This window comes from Piliocolobus tephrosceles, chromosome 8, assembly GCF_002776525.5.
Source record: "Piliocolobus tephrosceles isolate RC106 chromosome 8, ASM277652v3, whole genome shotgun sequence".
NCBI classification, from domain to species: Eukaryota; Metazoa; Chordata; class Mammalia; order Primates; family Cercopithecidae; genus Piliocolobus; species Piliocolobus tephrosceles.
In genome coordinates this window covers 45,312,132-45,334,395 of record NC_045441.1, presented here as the reverse complement: position 1 = coordinate 45,334,395, position 22,264 = coordinate 45,312,132, and the positions used below count along the sequence as shown (strand labels likewise).

The window sequence follows — 22,264 nt, the reverse complement described above, 5'->3', positions numbered from 1 at the left end:
AAAAAAGTGTACAAATGGCTGGCAGCTTATAACAAAATGCTCAACATTACTAACTACAAGGGAAATGAATTTTTTTTGTTGTTTTTTGAGACGGAGTCTCGCACTATCACCCAGGCTGGAGTGCAGTGGCACAATCTCCACTCACTGCAACCTCCTCCTCCCAGGGTCAAGCAATCTCCTGCCTCAGCCTCCCAAGTAGCTGGGACTACAGGCGCACACCACCACGCTCAGCTAATTTTTGTATTTTTAGTAGAGACAGGGTTTCACCATGTTGGCCAGGATGGTCTCCGTCTCTTGACGTTGTGATCTGCCCACCTTGGCCTCTCAAAGTGCTGAGATTACAGGCGTGAGCCACAGCACCCTGCCGGGAAATGAAAATTAAAGCCACAATGAGATACCATCCGACCCTAGTAACAACGGCTAGTATCAGGAAGACAAAATGTAACAAAAACACATGAGGATGCAGTGAGAAGAAAACTCTTTGACACTGTTGGTGGGGATGTAGCTTAGTACAATCGTTATAAAAAAAAGTATGGTGATTTCTCAAAAAGTTAAAAATAGAGCTAACATATGGTTCATTATTGAACTACTGGTATATAGCCAAAGTAACTAAAATCAGTATGTCAAAAAGATATTTGCACTATGATGTTTGTTCCAGCACCATTCACGGTAGCCAAGAGATGAAATAAAAATGTGGCCATCAATAAATAGACAGATAAAGAAAGTGTGGTATATATACACAATGGAATATTATTTGGCTATGGAAAGAAACAAAATGCTCTCATTTGTAACAATATGTGTGAACCTAGATAATATAATGTTCACTGAAATAAACCACAGACTGAAAGACAAATATTGCATGAGCTCACTAATAAGTGGAATATAGAAAAGTTGATCTTGCAGAGGTTAAGCATAGACTGGTAGTTACCAGAGTCTGGAGAGGGGTCTGGGAAGAAAAAGATTAAGTGAGGTCATTCACTGAGTTCAAAGCTACAGTTAGATAGAAAAATTAAGTTCTGGTGTTCTATTCACAGTTGGGTGACTCTAACAACTATGGCATAATAACAACATATATATTACAATAGCTAGAAAACAGTAACTTGAAAGTTATCACTATAAAGAAATGATAATGGTTTGAGATGATGAACATGCTAATTACCCTAATTTTATCAAAACACAATGTACATATGTTTTAAAACATTATGCTATACCCTATATTTGGAATTATGTGTCAGCTACAGAATAGCTTACTAACCTAAATAAATTAATTTACCAATGCAAAAAATTTCAAGTCCTTGAAGCTGTGTTCTGTGTGTCTCTTGTAGAATACCTTTTCCACTTAACCAGAACGTTTTCAACTTGGCCTTCTCCTTTATTTTCTGGTTGTCCAGAGATTGAAGGTCAAATAGATGTCAGAAATTAGGATCATTCTAGGTCTTTTCTGAGCCGGCAGCTGGCCCTACTCCTGTACATTCCCTGCTAGATTCTCTTAACTATGCGGACACTTTTCAAAGATCTTATTCCCAAAGAATTGCACTCTCCATTATCTCCTGTTAGGCATTTCAGTATGACTACTTTTTGTCCCAAAGAAATCCCTTTGCCTAAGGTTATTGATTTGAAATGCCTTTTTCTCATGAAGAAATTAACTGCTATAAATAGCCCTTTGGACACCATGCTTGCTGCATCTTGCATGTTTTGTTGAGTAAACATTTTTATTCATCTGAAATTTTTTCCAATTTTTAATTTTTTCTTTTTTTTTTTTTTTTTTTTGAGATGGAGTCTCGCTCTGTTGCCCGGACTGGAGTGCAGTGGCCAGATCTCAGCTCACTGCAAGCTCCGCCTCCTGGGTTTACGCCATTCTCCTGCCTCAGCCTCCCGAGTAGCTGGGACTACAGGCGCCCGCCACCTCGCCCGGCTAGTTTTTTTTGTTTTTTTTTTTTTTTGTATTTTTAGCGGAGACGGGGTTTCACCGTGTTAGCCAGGATGGTCTTGATCTCCTGACCTCGTGATCCACCCATCTCAGCCTCCCAAAGTGCTGGGATTACAGGCTTGAGCCACCGCGCCCGGCCTCCAATTTTTAATTTTTTCTTTGACACGTTGGCTATTTAGAATTTCATTGCTTAATTTTCACATACTCAAATTTCCTGATGTAATTAATTTTTAATTTTATTCCATTGCAGTGAGAGAAAATACTTTGCATTTACACAATTATTTTAATTTTTGTTTGTTTGTTTTTTGAGACAGAGTTTCGCTCTTGTTGCCCATACTGTAGTTCAATGGCACGATCTTGGCTCACCGCAACCAAGATCACCATGGCTCACCATGCTGGGCCAATTCTTTTAATTTTATTGTGTATTTTATTACCTAGTGTATAGTTTATTCTAAAAAACATTCCGGCCGGGTGCGGTGGCTCAAGCCTGCAATCCCAGCACTTTGGGAGGCCGAGATGGGCGGATCACGAGGTCAGGAGATCGAGACCATCCTGGCTAACACAGTGAAACCCCGTCTCTACTAAAAAATACAAAAAACTAGCCGGGAGGCGGTGGCGGGTGCCTGTAGTCCCAGTTACTCGGGAGGCTGAGGCAGGAGAATGGCGTAAACCCGGGAGGTGGAGCTTGCAGTGAGCCGAGATCCGGCCACTGCACTCCAGCTGGGCGACAGAGCGAGGAAAAAACATTCCATGTACACTTACTAAAAATGTATAGTCTATTCCTGCTATGTGGAAGGAACTATATGTCTCTGCTAGATCTCAGTGGTTTTGCTTCCTTCAAGTCTGTTTACTCTTTAACCTGCTGACTGTTTTTTAATTCATTATTGAGAGTGAAGTATTTAAATCTCTGTTATTTTTGGATTATCTCTTTCTTGCTTTATTTTTGTCAATTTTTTTTTTTTTTTTTAGACGGAGTCTTGCTCTCTTGCCCAGGCTGGAGTGCAGTAGGATGTTCTTGGCTCACTGCAACCTCTGCCTCCTGGATTCAAGCAATTCTCCTGCCTCAGCCTCCCAAGGAGCAGGGATTCTTATTTTTACATTCTGTCTAACAATCTTAGTTTTTCATATTTAATTAATTAATCTTTTTATATTTAGTATTATTTATGTAGTTGGATTTATTTTTTCTGTATTATTTTTGTTTTCTACATATCATATTTGTATTTTATTTCTTTTTCTACTATTTTGCCTTATTTTACATTAAGAAAGCATTTTTATATAACATCGCAATTTAAAAAATAATTTTTAATATATATTTGTGGCTATCTCTTGCTCTTTTAGGGCTTCTGATATACATCTTCATTCATCAGAATCTGTTTTATATTTATAATAACTTAATACTGATGAGTTATACAAACATCAGTACTATGTATTTCTATTTCTGCTTCTCATTTTGTGATATAAATTTTACACTTATATCGACACATGCTATAAACTTATCTTACACTTATTATTTTATATAATTTTATTTTTAAAAATGAGATGAGAAAAGAAAAAAGAGCAAAGATACATCTAAAAATCATTTGCTATTAACCTTTTTATTTCTCATTTCTGAATTTTCTCATTTGTTCCAGAATATTCAGCTAATTTTTATTGCAAAACATGTTATCACTCGTTTTGTTTAGTTATTGGTAAGTATATTACACATATTTGTAATTGGTCCAACAATACAATTTTATTTATATTGTTAGGCATTCATTTTTAAAAATAATATAAGAAAAAAATGTATGCATGATGTGTTTTATAATGACATGATTATCTTTACTGGTGCTTTTGTCATTTCATGTAGATTCAAATTGTTCTCTTTGGTTATTTGATTCTCTCTCTCTCTCTTTCTTTTTTTCTCAGAGTCTCCCTTTGTCGCCCAGGCTGGAGTGCAGTGGCACAATCTCAGCTCACTGCAACCTCCACCTCCCAGGTTGAAGTGATTCTCCTGCCTCAGCCTCCCAAGTAGCTGGGACTAGAGGTGCTCACCACCACACCCACCTAATTTTTATATTTTTACCTAGCTGAAATCAACTCAGTTTTTGTTTACCTGGAAAGGCCTTATATTGCCTTTATTTTTCATTGATAGCTTTTGCATTCAGAAGATTATTTCTTGACAGTTTTTCTTCGATGAGTAGACAAAAAGATTTAAATGGAATTGAAAGACTTCCAAAAGGCAACTAAATTATGGTCTAAAAAAATGGATATGAGATTGTTTTTAAATTGAATTGAAAATAAAATTATATTGATGGCAGCTGATGATACGTTAGACTGGGATGCAGAGTGCAGGAAGAATTAAACTTGTGGACAATAGAAGTCTGAGTTGTTTGGTCCTGACTTAGGCCAAATGGAGGGCCTTCTTTTTAGAGAATTAAAGATGGATGCATGAGAGCACAGCCACGCTGAAACTAAAGAGGCTGAGTGCCTGCACTGTGCTAAGATCCACAGGTTTGTAGAAATAGAACTCACTATTTTAACATACAACAATTTCACATACAATACTAGACTAAGAAAGCAAATAGGCAGTGATAATTATGATTAATGTTAACTTTAGTTTTAATATGACGGTGTTTGATGGGTGTCACAGAAGCAAAAATATGGCCTTTGCTATAAAATGTGTGCCTTACTACTGAGTGTGTAAAGCACTCCTGTGAGTGGAAGCCACAAAGAAGCCTGAGGGTCAGGGTGGTAGAACAACCCTTTGATACTCCATAACTAAAAAAATAAAATTTCTTGACATGGAGAGTGAGTTTGTATCCACTCACTCACTGCTTGAAATAGATGTGCACTTCTATACTCTATAAATGTACCTAGACAAATTAGTGAGAGGTATAAAGCAGCCTACATTTTGCTCCCATGTCTAGTGCCCTGACTCAGAACTGTGTCCTCAGGAAAATGGAGCACTTTGCCCATATAGGTCTCACAGAGGTGGCATTTTTCTGATTCTCACAAAGGTGCTTTTGGTCTACTTCTTATCATGAAAATCAGAGATTGCTGGGGAACATCAGTGAGGGCAACCATGAATTACTTGAACCAGTAATAATGCAGTGGGAAATTTGACAATGTGTTTTAGTAATTTTGAAGGTAGGGTAATTGGGAGATTACTCTTTCGTTTATAAGAACAGACACCATACAACCCACTGGGCTGAACATACCTGGGGAAATAAGCTTACACATGGAAAAGCTGGAGCACAGCTGTTTCTAATGTATTTTCTAGGAATCAAAAAGTTTCATTTTCCCTTGGTGGTTGCCTTTCTTAAAATCACAAAACCAGAGCTGGTACTATCTTTATAGTTGACGTGAAAATTACAGGCCTGGAGGGATGGGCTGACGGCCTTGCTTCCTTATAACCACATATTGTGAGCCTCATCCCTCAAACATGAACTCACTCTGAAGACTCAGCTGGGTGACTGTTTGTCAGCATTATTAACAGTGAGAGCTCAAGACTCCGGTGAGTGGTGGGATGAGGCAGAATTTTCCCAATGAAGAGTTAGGATCATTCTTTTCATAATTTCAGTCATGTCTCAGTGAATCATATCTAAGTATCTAATATGATTCCAAATGAAAAAAAGCAGCTTTATGAATACCGGGACCATAATGTATTGATCTTATAAATACTTTGTTAATTTTGTAATACTGCATTTAAATTGTAATTGTATTTTATTTGTTATTATACTAGCTTTTTCTCAGTTTAACTTACTGTATATACCTAGCTAAAATTTTATTTTTTGAAACACAAGAAATCTGAACTAATTCATAAGAATTTAGTCATATTTCTTTGTTCTTTTAAAGTTGAAAACACTTAAGTATATTATAATGTTTAGAATCATCTCAAAGCATGATTACTGTTTGATATTTTACATTAATTAGCTTCAGAGAACGACCATAAAATTATTTTGCTTTATTATGGTATGGTAGCACATACAGGATTTGGTTCTGGTTACCATGAAACTGTAAACAAATATCTCCTTTTGTCATTTATCACATTTTGTAGAGTTAATCACTACATTACACGTGTGAAAGGCAGTATAATGAGAGTAAACTTGACCTGCATTATGTGTTTACTGAGAGTACTCAGGAGCTTCACTGTCAGCCTCAGCAGCCTTAGGTTATCTAATGGTGAGAGCTAAGCTGTGCATTCAGATTTTGAATTTTTTTTTTTTTTTTTTTTTTTAGACAGAGTCTCTCTCTGTTGCCCAGGTTGTCGCGATCTTGGCTCACTGCAAGCTCCGCATCCTGGGTTCACTCCATTCTCCTGCCTCAGCCTCCCGAGTAGCTGGGACTACAAGTGCCCACCACCATGCCCGGCTAATTTTTTTTGTATTTTTAGTAGAGATGGGGTTTCACCGTGTTAGCCAGGATGATCTCGATCTCCTGACCTTGTGATCCACCCACCTCGGCCCTCCAAAGTGCTGAGATTACAGGCGTGAGCCACTGCGCCCGGCCCGATTTTGAAATTTTTAATGGGTCACATAAAACCAAATTTTTGTTTGCACTCTAAACAACCTAAAAGTAGCATCTATGGATTTTTTTTTTTCCTACTTTGTTTCACCCAGTTTGACATCATATTAATGCAAATTCCATAATTCTTCTATGGTGTAGTTGTCAGACTTATCAAATAAAAACATAGAATACAGTTAAGTTTAATATTTGGATTAAAAATGACTTCTGCAATATGTTAAAGGCAGTTATCAATTATTTAGCTCTGGCAGGTGATAAAAATTTTTGAAGATACAATCAATTCAATCATACTCTATTTGTATGCTCTAATTTATGACAACCATGATTGTGATGACCAAGATTGCTGATCTCGTCTGAGATCGGCATCAATGCTCTCAAGAGCCTCAGTGGAAAAACACACCATCTGATCATGCAGAAGATTATTCCATTTCAGTGTGTTTCGGTTATTTACAGAGTAAGGAGAATGAATTAGCATAAACTGGATGTTTTCTAGGGTGAAAAAATAAAATATTAAAATTCTTATCTATGTTATTTAATCTAATTATTTGTCCTATATCTTCTTTTGGTATGTGGTTCATAATATATGGGTTACATTAATAAAACTATATAGATATATATTTAATAACTCATCTGTACATATATTATTATCTCATGTTCAAATATATTTTTCTAGTACTGAAGTGTGATCCTTAAAATTTGGATACCATTTAGTCTTTAATTTAAAATTACTTTGAGTTTTTTTCTGATTTCAACTTGACAGCAGAACTCAACTGTGCTGATGGTGTAGATGTATGGTGGAAACCTTTCACTGTTTGTTTCTAAGATAAATGTGTGTACTTATTGGGGGAACCACCCACCAATATTTCAACATTGGTTCTTTTCTAATTTCCCTAAGTGTCGGCCGGTCTGAGAAATAAAGAGAAAGAGTACAAAAGAGGGAACATTTACAGCTGGGTCTCCGGGGATGACATCACATGTGGGCAGCTTCTGTAATGCCCCCCAAACCGCAAAACCAGCAAGTTTTTATTACGGATTTCAAAAGGGGAGGGGTGTATGAATAGGGAGTGGGTCGCAGAGATCACATGCTTCAAAGGCAATAAAATATCACAAGGGCAGAAGGGCAGAGCAAGATCACAAAGCCAGGGTGAAATTAGAATTACTGTTGAGGTTCCAAGTCCCGCTGGGCATGCATTGTCATTGAAAAACATCTTAACAGGGAACAGGGTTTGAAAGCAGAAAACTGGTCTGACTAGAATTCTCCAGGCTGGAATTTCCCAATCCTAGCAAGCCTGGGGGCACTACAGGAGACCAGGGTGTATTTCATACCTTATCTTCAATCACATAAGACAGACACTCCCGGTGTGGCCATTTTAAAGACCTCCCCCTGGGAACGCATTCTTTTCCCAGGGCTATTCCTTGCTAAGAAAAGAATTCAGTGATATTTCTCCTATTCACTTTCTGTAAGAAGAGAAATATGACTCTGTTCTGCCCGGCCTCTCAGGCCATCAGACCTTATGGTTACCTTCCTTGTTCCCTGAAAATTGCTGTTATCCTGTTCTTTTCAAGGCGCCCAGATTTCATATTGTTCAAACACATATGCTTTACAAACAATTTGTGCAGACAACGCAATCATCACAGGGTCCTGAGGCAACATACATCCTTAGATTATGAAGATGATGGGATTAAGAGATTAAAGACAGGCATAGGAAATTATCAGAGTATTGATTGGGGAAGTGATAAATGTCCATGAAATCTTCACAGTTTATGTTCAGAGACTATAGTAAAGACAGGTATAAGAAATTATAAAAGTATTAATTTGGGGAACTAATAAATGTCCATGAAATCTTCACAATTTATGTTCTTCTGCCATGGCTTCAATTGTTCCCTTCATTCGTGGTCCCTGACTTCCCATAACATTTACTTACTAAATTTTCATAGAAAGAGTAATAACCATTTACTCAACTAGATGTTTCCTTTATAAAATCAAACATATCTGGTGATTTTAGAGCAACATTTTCTCAGTCACTAATTTTTGATTATCCAAGGATACTCAATGTCAACATTTTTGCATCATCTCATATATTTTTATTTATGGAATTGTATAATGATAAGTGACCTTGAATCAGACACACTTTTATTTAAAAAATGAGTGAATTTAATGGTGTTTCACTTTTTTAATGTCATGAAGCTAAATTGTTCTTAGCCTTGGATTAAATTAAAATGATAAATGATGTCTGAATCTTGGCCAAATAATATGAAATGCTAACTGCAAAATTGTTCTGCAAAATTTTACAAGGTGTTATAGTATTGACGTTATCACAAGAAAACTTGAGAGGAATTATCTTTCTTATTGAAGACTAAATATTTTTCTAGGCATGGTAGAATATCTCTGTATTAAGTGAAGTCTCAGGAAGATGTGACTATTTTGATGCAACTTCTTGGTTGAAACAAAGTAATTAAAAGTAGTGGCCAGGGGCCGGGCGTGGTGGCTCAAGCCTGTAATCCCAGCACTTTGGGAGGCCGAGACGGGCGGATCACGAGGTCAGGAGATCGAGACCATCCTGGCTAACATGGTGAAACCCCATCTCTACTAAAAACTACAAAAAACTAGCTGGGCGAGGTGGCGGCGCCTGTAGTCCCACCTACCCGGGAGGCTGAGGCAGGAGAATGGCGTGAACCCGGGAGGCGGAGCTTGCAGTGAGCTGAGATCCCGCCACAGCACTTCAGCCTGGGTGACAGAGCGAGACTCCGTCTCAAAAAAAAAAAAAAAAAAAAAAAAAGTAGTGGCCAGGCTCGGTGGCCCATGCCTGTAATCCCAGCACTTTGGGAGGTCAGAAATTTGAGACCAGCCTGGCCAACATGGTGAAATTGTCTCTACTACAAATACAAAAATTAGCTGGTATGGTGGTGGGCACCACATGGTGGGTGCCACTTGGTAGGCTAAGGCAAGAGAATCGCTTGAACTCAGGAGGCGGAGGTTGCACTGAGCAGAGATTATGCCACTGCACTCCAGCCTGGGTGACAGAGTAAGACACTGTCTCAAAAAAAAAAAAAAAAAAGAGTAGTGTTTATCTTCTTGGTAACTGAGAGGAAAATATTTAAAAATGTGTCCGAGATAAAGAGAGATCACATAATAAATCTCTGGGATGTGAACTAAACAGAGACAGCCAGAACTATTTCTATATTATACACAGTAAACTAGGGTTTCATTAAGCACAATAATGTCCCCCAGTCCCTATAAGCATATTGACATCTGAATTTCAAGATATCACATTACACATTACAATTCATGACAAAGAGAATATAAGGGTGCAGATAGGATAAAAATTGCTAACATGCTGATAAAATATCATGAATTATCATGGTGAGTCCAGTAAAATCACAGGGGTCAAAAACTATGGAAGAGTGATGATGAATAAATTGTATCAAAATGATAGATCATGAGAAAGACTCAACCTAATGTATTTTTAATTGTTTTAGTGAGTCTTTTCACATTAACATGCATTCAATTCAAGTGTACAAATACTATTCATTTTATATGCCTGACAGAAGTGGTAAATATAAAATGAGAGAACATAAAACAAGGATATGATTAGTGAGATGAAGGCCAAGGTACATGAGGAATACAGGTAGTGTGCCCCTTAGACAGGCATAATTGAAAATGTATTTATTATATTCATAATAAATATATATGTATATATTTATTTGGTTTAGAAAATAGTACAGGAGATACATTATCAAGAATTTATGTAAGATGGGGTTAATCAAGAAAATGAGAGTAAAATAAAAATAATGATAATGGTAATAATTTTGAACACTGACGAAAGAACATTGATGACACAAATCTATTTTTTTCAGGTCTTCAAAATATGTTTCTTCTACGTCATTAGGATGAACACACATTTTGTATGTTATCTTTGAAAAAGGCCTTTTCTTTCTTTTTTTTTTTCTTTAGACGGAGTCTCACTCTGTCGCCCAGGCTGGAGTGCAGTGGCGTGATCTCGGCTCACTGCAAGCTCTGCCTTCTGGGTTCACACCATTCTCCTGCCTCAGCCTCCCAAGTAGCTGGGACTACAGGTGCCCACCACCACACCCAGCTTTTTGTATTTTTAGTAGAGAGGGGGTTTCACTGTGTTAGCTAGGATGGCCTGGATATCCTGACCTCATGATCCAACTGCCTCAGCCTCCCAAGTGCTGGGATTACAGGCGTGAGCCACCGCGCCCGGCCAAGGTCTTCTATTTTCAAGCTGGCATTGGAATTTCAGCCAACATATTTCTTCTTCTCTGGCACATTTTTACATTCTTTGAGTATAGCAAGCCTAAAAACCATGACCTGATCATCTGCCACTTGGCCTTTGTCCAGATAGTGATGCTAGTCATTGCAGCAAAGTTATTGTCTCCAGATATGTTTGAGTCATAGAATTTTCAGAATAACTTCAGATGTAAGGCTGTGTTCTACATATACAAGGTAATGAGGGGCCTCTCTATCTGCAACACCTCTTTCCTGAGCATGCTTCAGACCATCACCATCAGCCCCAACACCTCCTGGTTGGTGAGATTTAAACATAAAATCACAAAATACAATATCCTGGGTTTATTATTTTTTTGGTCCCTCGATTTGTCTTTCAACAGTGACATGATAATCTACATTGTAGGTTTTTCCAATGTGACTCAGCTAATTCTGAATGTCAGTAAATACTGCTCACTTTTCCCAATGACTGTCATTATCAGAAAGCTGTTTGTTACTCTGTCTTTATCCAGAGATGTCTTCCTTGAAGGAATCATGCTGCTCTCAAGTGCATACATGGTGATTCTCTTGTCCAGGCATCAGAGGCACTCCCAGCACCTTCACAGCATTGGCTTTTTATTAAGAACCTCCCCAGAGAAAAGGGCCACCAAGACCATCTTGCTGCTGGTGAGTTTCTTTGTGGCTATGTACTCACTGGACTGAATTGTCTCATCCTCCGCAGTGCTGTTACGGGTATTCAGCCCTGTCATCTACAGTGTCCAGAAGTTTATCGTCAATGCCTATGCCACTGTCAGTCCTATGGTGCTCATCAGATCTGATAAAAGAATCATCAGTATTCTGCCAAAGGTTCACTGGAAGTGCCATCCCTTTTTAACAAGTTAGTGATAAAATTTCCTAAAAATTATTTTGCTGTCATCAATTATTTAAAAATTTGCTATCTTGTGGGGAATTTGCTATCTTGTAGGGAAAAGAAAGAGATCAGCTTGTTACCGTGTCTATATAGAAGGAAGTAGACATAAGAGACTCCATTTAGTTCTGTATTTGAAATGCTATTAATCTGTGACCCTACCCCCAACTTTGTCCTTGCAAGAGACATGTGCGAAGATGATTTAAGGTTAAAAGGATATTGGGCTGTGCAGGATGTGTCTTTGTTAAACAAGTACCTGAAAGAAGCTTGATGGTTAAAAATCCTGCCCCTCCCTGGGCAATGGAACATCTCCGGGTAATACCCATTGTGTGCCTTGTTTACTGAGTAAGGAGAAAACGCCTTTAGGAATAAGGTGGGACTTGCTGGAATAAGGTGGGACTTGCTGGAGCAATACTGCTAAAGGTTTATGGAGATGTCGCATATACATCTCAAGGCACAGCATTTTCCTTTAAACTTATTCATGTTACAAGGATTTTTTCATATGTCTTGCTGCCGATTTCCTCCCTACAATAATCCTATTGTCCAGCCGCTCCCTAATCCTTTTAATGGTAAAGATAATTCTCAATAAATACTAAGGGAACTCAGAGGCCGGTGCTGGCGTGGGTCCTCTGTAAGCTGAGCGCCGGCCCCCTGGGTCCCGCTTTTCTTTCTCTATACTTTGTATCTGTGTATTATTTCCTTTTCTCAAGTCTCTCGTCCCACCTAACAAGAAGCACCCACAGGTGTGGAGGGGCAGGCCACCCCTTCACTATCTGATTTAAATAAAACATGTGGAATTTCACTTTTGTAATATCTATTTTTTTTTTTTTTTTTTTGAGATGAAGTCTCACTCTGTTGCCCAGGCTGGAATACAATGGTGCGATCTCGGCTCATTGCAGCCTCTGCCTCCTGTGTTCAAGCAATTCTCCTGTTTTGACTTCTAGAGTAGCTGGGATTACAGTCATGTGTCACCATGATCAGCTAATTTTTTTTTTTTTTTAATTAAAGACAGGGTTTAGCCATGTTTGCCAGGCTGGTCTTGAACTACTGACCTCGTGATCAGCCTACTTCAGCCTCTCAAAGTGCTGAAATTACAGGTGTGAGCCACTGCACCCGGCTTATCTCAATTTTTTTTTTTTTAATTTCCTGGTGCTAAGAACTATCTGTTGTTCTCGGTTCAGGGTCCCCCATGATTTAATAGTCCAAAGCATGTCTCTCACTACTTAATTTTAATTTTACCTTTATACAGGAAAACATTTTCTTTCTTTTTTTTTTTTTTTAAGATGGAGTTTCGCTCTTGTCTCCCAAGCTGGAGTGCAGTGGCATGATCTCGGCTCACTGTAGCCTCCGCCTCCCAGGTTCAAGTGATTCTCCTGCCTCAGCCTCCTGAGGAGCTGATATTACAGGTGCCTGCCACCATGCCTGGCTAAGTTTTGTGTTTTTAGTAGACAGGGTTTCATCATGTTGGCCAGGCTGGTCTCGAACTTCTGACCTCAAATGATCTGCCCACCTTGGCCTCCCAAAGTGCTGGGATTACAGGTGTGAGCCACTGTGCCTGGCAAGGAAAACATCATTTTTCTGAGTGTATGCTTGAGTGACTTGTATTAGCAAGCATATCACTCAGGGTTATTACTTTTGACAAAATATATACATATTTTGAGATGGAATTGTGCTCTTGTTGTCAGGCTGGAGTGCAAAGGTGAGATTTTGGCTCACTGCAACCTCCGCTCCCAGGTTCAAGGGATTCTCCTGCCTCAGCCTCCCCAGTAGCTGGGATTACAGGCATGTGCCACCACACAGGGCTAATTTTGTATTTTATTAGAGGTGAAGTTTCTCCATGTTGGTCAGGCTGGTCTCGAGCTCTTGACCTCAGGTGATTCGCTCTCCTTGGCCTCCCAAAGTGCTGGGATTACAGGTGTGAGCCACCGCACCCAGCTGAATAATTTTTCTAAGCATGCTTTTAAATTTTATTTTTAATTGAAGATAACATTGTAAAAGTTTATTGTGCACAACAAAAGGTTTCAAAGTACATATAGATTGTAAAATAATTAAATTTAGCTAATTAACAAATGCATTATCTAAGTTATTATTTTGTGGTGAGAACACTTAACATCCACCATCTTTGCACTTTTCAAGACTGTACAATCTCATAAGTAACTATAGTCACCTTGCTGTTTAAAAAAGTGTTAAATTTATTTCTCTGATATAATTGTAATTATATTCCTTTTGGCCAACATTTTTTACCCTCCTCTCTCCTCTAATCACTTCAGCATTTAGTAACTATTTTATATTTTATAACCATTTTAGTCTCAATAGTGCATAAGGGTTTCCTTCTCTCCACATATTGCCAACACTTGTTATCTTTTGTCTTCTTGATAATGACCATGCTAATTTAAAAAAGGTAACAATCATATTACTTTTACATTTCCCCGATGACTAATGATTTTGAGCATGTTTTCATATACCTGTCAACTATATATATATCTTGTTTTGAGAAATATCTATTCAGGTTTTCGCTCATTTTAAAATTGGGTGATTATTATTATTATTTCTGCTGTTGCGTTATATGAGTCCCTTATATATTTTGGATGTTAACCCCTTGTCAGATGCACAGTTTGCACGTTTTCTTCCATTCTGTAGTTTGTCTTTTTTTTTTAGACAGAGTCTCCCTCTTGTTGCCCAGGCTGGAGTGCAGTGGCGCGATCTCAGCTCACTGCAACCTCTGTCTCCTGGGCTCAAGTGATTCTCCTGCCTCAGGCTCCCCAGCAGCTGGGACTACAGGCACCTGCCATCATGACCAGCTAATTTTTTGTATTGTTAGTAGAGAGGGGCTTCACCACGTTGGCCAGGCTGGTTGCAAACTCCTGACCTCAAGTGGTCCACCACCTCAGCCTCCCAAAGTGCTGGGATTACAGGCGTGAGCCACCACGCCTGGCCTGTAGTTTGTCTTTTCACTCTGTTGATTATTTTCTATGCCATGTAGAAGCTTTTATTTTAACATTTTATCAACTTTTTTTTCTGTTTTCTGGCTTATACAAAGGTGAGACACTTTGCTCTCACTGCTTTTATGAGCTTCTTCTTTGTGTTGGTGTTATGAAGTTTGATCTTTTTTTAAATTAAAATTTATTTTATTTAAAATTGACATATAATTGTATACATTTATGGGATACAGTGTGATATTTCAGTGCATTTATTCATTGTATAATAAAACCAGAATAATTAACATAGCCATTGTTTTTAACATTTGTTATTCCTCTGTGCTGATAACATGCAAAATTCTCTCTTCTAGCTAACTTAACCTATATAATAACATATTATTATTAGTTATAGTCACCCTACTTTGTGTAATGTAACACAAAAATTATTCTTTTTGTTATTTTTAAATTTTTTGAATTTTTTTTTTTTTTTTTTTTTTTTTTGAGACGGAGTCTCGCTCTGTCGCCCAGGCTGGAGTGCAGTGGCCCGATCTCAGCTCACTGCAAGCTCCGCCTCCCGGGTTTACCATTCTCCTGCCTCAGCCTCCCGAGTAGCTGGGACTACAGGCGCCCGCCACCTCGCCCAGCTAGTTTTTTTTTTTTTTTTTTTAGTAGAGACGGGGTTTCACTGTGTTAGCCAGGATGGTCTCGATCTCCTGACCTCGTGATCCGCCCGTCTCGGCCTCCCACAGTGCTGGGATTACAGGCTTGAGCCACCGCGCCCGGCCTTTTTTTTTTTTTTTTGAGACAGAGTCTTGCTCTGTTACCCAGGTTGGAGTGCAGTTGCACAATCTCTGCTCACTACAACCTCCGCCTTCAGGGTTCAAGCAATTCTTGTGTCTCAGCCTCCCATGTAGCCAGGATTACAGGCACTCGCCACCATGACTGGGTAATTTTTGCATTTTTTGTAGAGACAAAGTTTCACCATGTTGGCCAGGCTAGTCTCGAACTCCTGGCCTCAGGTGATCCACCTGCCTCTGTCTCCCTCCCAAAGTGCTAGGATTACAGGTGTGAGTCACCACGCCCTGCCTATTCTTTCTTTTAAATGATAATGTTGCATTCATTGGCAAACCTGTTCTCATCTCTTCTTCCCCACATCCTTTCCAGCCTCTGGTAACCACCATTTTACTCTACTTCCATGAGATCAACTTTAAATTTTACATAAAAATGGTATCATATGGTGTTTGTCTTTCTATGCTTGGCATATTTTACTTAACATAATGTCCTCCAGGTACATCCATGTTCCTGTGAATGACAGATTACTATGTTTTAGAAAAAACAGTATGTAGATTCTTCCAAAAATTTAAAAATAGAACTACCCTATGATTCAGCAATTTCAATACTGGGTATATATCAAAAGGAAATAAAATCAGTATGGCAAGGAGGCAACATTACTACCATGTTTATTGCAGCACTAGTCCTAATAGCCAAACTATCACTTTACTTAAGAATGCTTTAATCTCTTTTTGATATATTACACTTCTAAACTTTTAAAGGATTTAAAGGTTTTCAGTTTTAGAAACTGTTTAATCACCAATCTTTAAATATTTCATTTTTCATATAGTCTAGTAAAGCAATTAGATGTTCATTTCTTCTCAATCCAATCTTCATATATGTATAAATATATTTCATTCTCTATTAATTTGCCTCCTGTAAAATATGTAACTACATCAATTTTGCTTAGTATTCTATTTTATTGGCCTCTTGTCAGCTCAGTGTATTTTAATATGTAACCCATATGTTGTACATTACACTGCTTCACCACATTTGTAATAGCTTATTTTCAATTTGCTTTTTTTTCAGATATGACTTGAGAAGCTTATAGGTTTTTTTTCATTGCCCATTACTTTGGTTTTCTGTTTTTCCATTATATTGAAAAATATTTAAACATAAACCAAATATCTGATGTTTACGTACCATACAATTTCTTTCGACCCTTCATCTTGGTGCTTTATCTAATTGTGTGCAACATGATATATAACTTAGTTTTCACATATGGAAGACATCATACTTGGAATGTCTCTAGTCTGTGTGTTTCTTTGCTGATTCCATTTGCCTTGTTGGAAGTTGAATGCACATGAATCTGACATTCTTGTGATTAGTCCTATCTGAATAGAGCATGTGCTTCTTAAGTTGACTACTCCTCTGGATTATTCCCTTCATTTACTCCTGGTCCTGGGAATTTCTCATATTTTTCTTCAACTACATTTAGCATAATATGGATTGTTTTAACTTCTTGACAATTTTAATTATCTGTATTAAATTTTTAAAATATATATTATTTTCCTGAAAAGCATAAATAGCAGCAGTTGCATACATTACTAAAACATGTCTCATAGATTGTCTATGACATAAAATATCATCTCGTGCAAAATCTCAAGTTTTTTCATGTAGAAGACCTCCTTCCCAATACATCACATTGTAATAATTTGTGAAGTGTGATTACTTTTTACTACTATGTATGTATTACATATGTATTATGCACAAATTTCAGAAACACTCCAATGAATATATAGCCAGAATTACTGTTTTATATAATATAAAGCTAATATGGGTTAAAGCATTTACCTTAATTCAGATTTTTTCTACAATTACCATTATCTCTCGTTAGCACTTTCCTGATATCAAAAACATAATGTGGATTTAGATTTTTTATTTAATCCAGAAGATGTTGAAAATGGTTCTAAATGGAGTTTATATGTGGCCAGATAATACTTGTTAATTACCTTTACCTTTTTTTTACATTTATTGATACATAAAATAAACTAAAAGTGTATATATTTAGGACTTAGAATATGATGTTTTGAGACATGTATACATTTTTTAATTACCTCGGTTAAGCTAGTTAACGTATTTATCACTTTACATACTTTATGTGCCTGTGTGTGAGTGGGTATGGTGAGATTACTTGAGATTTGATTTTGAAAAAATTTGAAGTATACAGTATTATTAACTATTGTCACCAGTCTATATGTTACCTTCTCAGCATTTATTTTATAGCTGAAAGTATGTATATTTTGACTGATACGTTGTCATTTCCTCCCACATCCTAGCCTGCAATAATTATTATTATTCTCTTCCTATGACTCTGAGTTTTTAAAGATTTCACATAAATACAAAATCATGCAGTACTTGTTTTTTTTGTATCTGGCTTATTTCACTTAGCATAATGTCTTCATGGTTCTTCAATGTTGGTGAAAATGGCAGAATTTTCATCTTTATTAAAGATAAATTACATATACATATATTTATCACAGTTTCTTTACATATTCATCTATATATGCTAAGTAGTAACCTATCAAGTTATTTTTTCCATATTATCATTCAAATATAATATTGTGCATTTACTATTATTAAAATTAATTTCTTGTCTTTAAAAAATTTTCATAAAGTTTATGGGGTCAATTCAATCTACCCTCTTGATAAAAGCCAAAGTTATATGTCAGTTTTACTAACTTGGATTAGATTGAGATTTTTATTGCCTCAAATAATAAGTATAAGCATTAAGGATAAAAATATAATTATATTCTTCATCTTACAACAAAGAAAACTTTGGGTTATTTACTGGACAAAAGACTTACTCTATATTATTATTTCTATTTTTGTGTTACCTAAACATTTATTACACATAGAATACCACAAAATAGCAATAAATAAATTGGTAGTCACAAATTATGAAAGTAAAATTAAGAAATAAGATATACTTCCCAGAGAATGTTTGTAACAAAAATAAGTGAAATATGTTTTAGGTGATGCATATTCTAATTCCTCTGATTTGATTATAATATATTATATGCTTGTATCAAACTATCACATGTACTACATAAAGATGTACCACTATTATGTGTCTGTAACAATTAAAAATAAAAAAGTCTGTATGAATATATATGTATATATAAATAATCATGTAACAAGTAAAGTATTAATTAAAAATACTTCCACAAAGAAAAGTTTAGGGCCTGATATCTTATGTGTCAAATTCAATGAATATTTAATAAATAATATCAATTGTTTAAAAAAACTTTCAAAAATTGAAAAGAAATTTATACTTTCTAACACACAACACTAGAGCTATTATACAATAAAATAAAGTATACAATAAAAATAAAAAAAGTTCTCCAGATTGAAAAATAACAAATAGCCGGGCGCGGTGGCTCAAGCCTGTAATCCCAGCACTTTGGGAGGCCGAGACGGGCGGATCACGAGGTCAGGAGATCGAGACCATCCTGGCTAACACGGTGAAACCCCGTCTCTACTAAAAATACAAAAACTAGCCGGGCGAGGTGGCGGGCGCCTGTAGTCCCAGCTACTCCGGAGGCTGAGGCAGGAGAATGGCATAAACCCGGGAGGCAGAGCTTGCAGTGAGCTGAAATCCGGCCACTGCACTCCAGTCCGGGCGACAGAGCGAGACTCCGCCTCAAAAAAAAAAAAAAAAAAAAAGAAAAATAACAAATAAAGATCTTTTTTTGCAGATGATATAATTTTCTATATAAAAATACATATGTTCAATAAAATATCCCTAGAACTATAAACAAGTTAATTAATGTCACAAAATGAAAGATTAGAAAACAAAATTAAATTGCAGTTATAGATGAAATAAATCAACAATGAAAATGAAATAAAGAAAAAACTATATTTATAATAGCAATAAGCAGAAATGTTAAAGTTTTTAAAAAGAAGTACAAATATATTATACTCTATTTTTAATTCACAAAAATCATAGAACTGAATAAATTAACGTACATTAAATAATCAAGTTTTAAATCACCATTTTTAAGATTAGAATATCTCACAGGTTGATCTACAGATTAAATAAAATCTCTTCAAAGTTTTAACTATTTCTAATGGAAATTGACAAGTTCTTCCCAAAAACAAATATAGATAAGCTGGGCTTGTTGGCTCATGCCTGTAAACCCAGTGCTTCGGGAGGCTGAGATTGGAGGACTGCTTGAGGCCTGGAGTTGAAAAACAGCCTGGGCAACATAGGAAGGTACGGTGTCTACAAGGATAAAAAAATAAAATTAGCTGGATATGGAAGCGCATGCCTGTAGCCCCACCTACTTGGGAGGCTGAGGTGGTGGAATTGCTTGAGCACTGGAGTTTGAGGTAACAGTGAGCTTTGATTGATCCACCTCACTCCAGCCTGAGTGGCAGAGTGAGACCCTGTCTCTAAAAAAAGATTTAAAAAACAGTATAAATGTGCACAGAATACCAAATACACAAAACAGTTTTTAACAAGTAAAATAAAACAATTTACACTTTTTGATATGAATTCTTATTATCTAGGATAGATTCATGTAATTAATAGAATATATTTGAAGATCCAGCTGGGTGCGGTGGTTCATGTCTGTAATCCTAGCACTTTGGGAGGCTGAGGTGGGTGGATCACCTAAGGTCAGGAGTTCGAGACCAACCTGGCCAACATGGTGAAATTCCATCTCACTGACAAATACAAAAAATTAGCCAGGTGTGGTGGTGCATACCTGTAATCCCAGCTACTTGGGAGGCTGAGGTAGGAGAATCGCTTGAACCTGGGAGGTGGAAGTGGCAGTGAGCTGAGATCCCACTATTGCACTCCAGTCTGGGCAACAGAGCAAACGCCTCAAAATAAATAAATAAATAAATAAAAATCCATTTAAAAATACATTCATTTATGGCAAATTAACATTCACAAAAGTTCCAAAAAATTTAAGTGTGGAAGAAACATCTTTTCCAAGAATTTTTCTAAGAAAATTGGCTATAAACATTTAAAACAAGAAATCAGATCCCATCTCAAATCAAACACATACTGAAATACTTAATATGAGCTGTAAAGCTAAATGTAAGAGCTAAAATGACAACTTGCTTACAAGAAACACAGAAGTAATTTTTTATAATCTTGTATTCGATAATGATTATCTATTTTTTACATTTAGGTTTGTTTTATTTAAGTTTAATGCTAATTCCATGCTGTGTTTCAGTGAGAACAATACAGATTCTGTATCTGTGGCTCCAGTCAGATATCCAGTAGTAAACATTAGCTTCAAGTTACATATATTGAACAGAAGTGATTGAGCTAGCAGAGGGGAGGAGTGAGGGGAAGCAGGTAGGGGGAGGGAGAAGGAGTAGAAACAAATAATTGAACATGCATGCAGTCTTTTCCATACCACCTGCAACGCTAACCCGCTTCAGTGGGAGAGTAAAAGTAGGCAAGAATGAGCAGCCACGATTGTTGAACTGTTACTAGCACCATGCTTTTCAGCAACATTTCTGTGGAGTTTGAAAAACTTTTTACAGCAAAACCATTTCAAAACTCCCTTCCCAAACAATCTTTAACCATCTCAAGCTAATACCGAATTACTTTCAAACGTTGGTATAAAATACGTTTTAAACAATTAGAAAAACTGAAAAATGATACCACTTATGCCTCTATAGTGTGATTAACATCTCCCTTAGACGCTTGCATCACCTAGAAGCATTACCTAATGGCTTTCAAACGTAATTTCCATTTCTAATGGTAATCTTGCCACATCTGGCACGGGGACAATACAGTAAAGCTGAAAAAGCCTCTAGCGGTCCTGTTAGTGTCTTAAAGAACCCAAAAGCCGGGACCAGTAAAATCCACAGAAATTCACTCTTGCCTTTAAGAACTTTTGAAAACTGTTAAAAACAACAAAAACAAATAAAAAAGCAGGGAGGGAACCTAAATTCTGAGGCCAAATGTAAAAGTCAGATTTGGCAGTTCTTAGTGACAATGGGGAGTTTCCAAGGGGCGGGATGGGGAAGAGTGGGGTGGTCAGGGATGGTTTCTCTTGTTGGTTTTTATGTCTCACTGATTTTCATCTTCCACGTCCTGCAGCGCTTCTTTATTCTGTTCTTCATCATCACCCTGCATGCCTGAAGTCCATAGTGTCCTTATAGCTTTCTTCACTCAGCATATCCAGTTCTGCAATCGTATCATCAAAAGCTGCTTTTGCCAACCTGCAGGCATAGTCAGGGGAATTAAGAATTTCGTAGTAGAATACAGAAAAATTGAGAGCAAGACCTAAGTGAATAGGAAGCGTTGGTGGAAGTTCTGCCATTGCAATATCACTAGCAGCTTTATAAGCCGCTAGGCTGTTCTCCACAGCCTCCTTCCTGTCATTTCCTGTGGCAAATTCTGCCAGATACCTGTGGTAGTCCCCTTTCATTTTATAATAGAAAACTTTGGACTCGCCAGTGTTAGCTGCTGGAATGAGGTTTTTGTCCAGTACATCCAGAACGTCACAGCAGAGTAACTTTAGCTCAGTCTCAATCATTTGGCGATATTCCCAAATCATTTTTAGCTTGTCTTCTCCTTCCTTGTTTTCTTCTTTCTGTTCAATGCTGCTGATTATTCTCCAGGAGGCTCTTCTAGCTCCAATCACATTCTTATATGCAACAGATAGGAGGTTTATTTCTTCAACTGTCAGTTCCACATCCATCCCTGCTACCTTCTTCATTGATTATACCATTTCTTGGAAGATACTGTGGGTTCAGTTCCAGAGCACGTTGTATTGCTCAGCCTGCTCAGCCAGCTTTACCTGGTACCAGATCCTCTTGATCATCCACAGCAGCAGCCGCTCTCACAGGGTCTGCGAGACAGATGTAAGCAGATAGTGCCTCTGTGGCTCCGCTGCTGGGCAGCAAAAATGGCGGTGCCTCAATCAGGGACTTCACCCTGCGCAGGCGGAAAACTACTC

The 22,264-nt window shown here is 37.3% G+C and overlaps 1 protein-coding gene and 1 pseudogene across 2 annotated transcripts; one reads left to right on the top strand and one right to left on the bottom strand.

The window, feature by feature from the left end:
* The first annotated feature begins 10,341 nt into the window (after nucleotides 1-10,341).
* LOC111529406 (putative vomeronasal receptor-like protein 4) lies at nucleotides 10,342-11,564 on the top strand. The gene is given in 2 exon segments (XM_031936023.1): nucleotides 10,342-10,359; nucleotides 10,665-11,564. Coding segments are annotated over 2 exon segments (918 nt in total).
* Nucleotides 11,565-20,472: 8,908 nt separating this feature from the next.
* Nucleotides 20,473-22,264, bottom strand: LOC116418889 (annotated as a pseudogene). The gene has a single exon (XR_004229090.1). The product of XR_004229090.1 is annotated as a 14-3-3 protein epsilon pseudogene (transcript).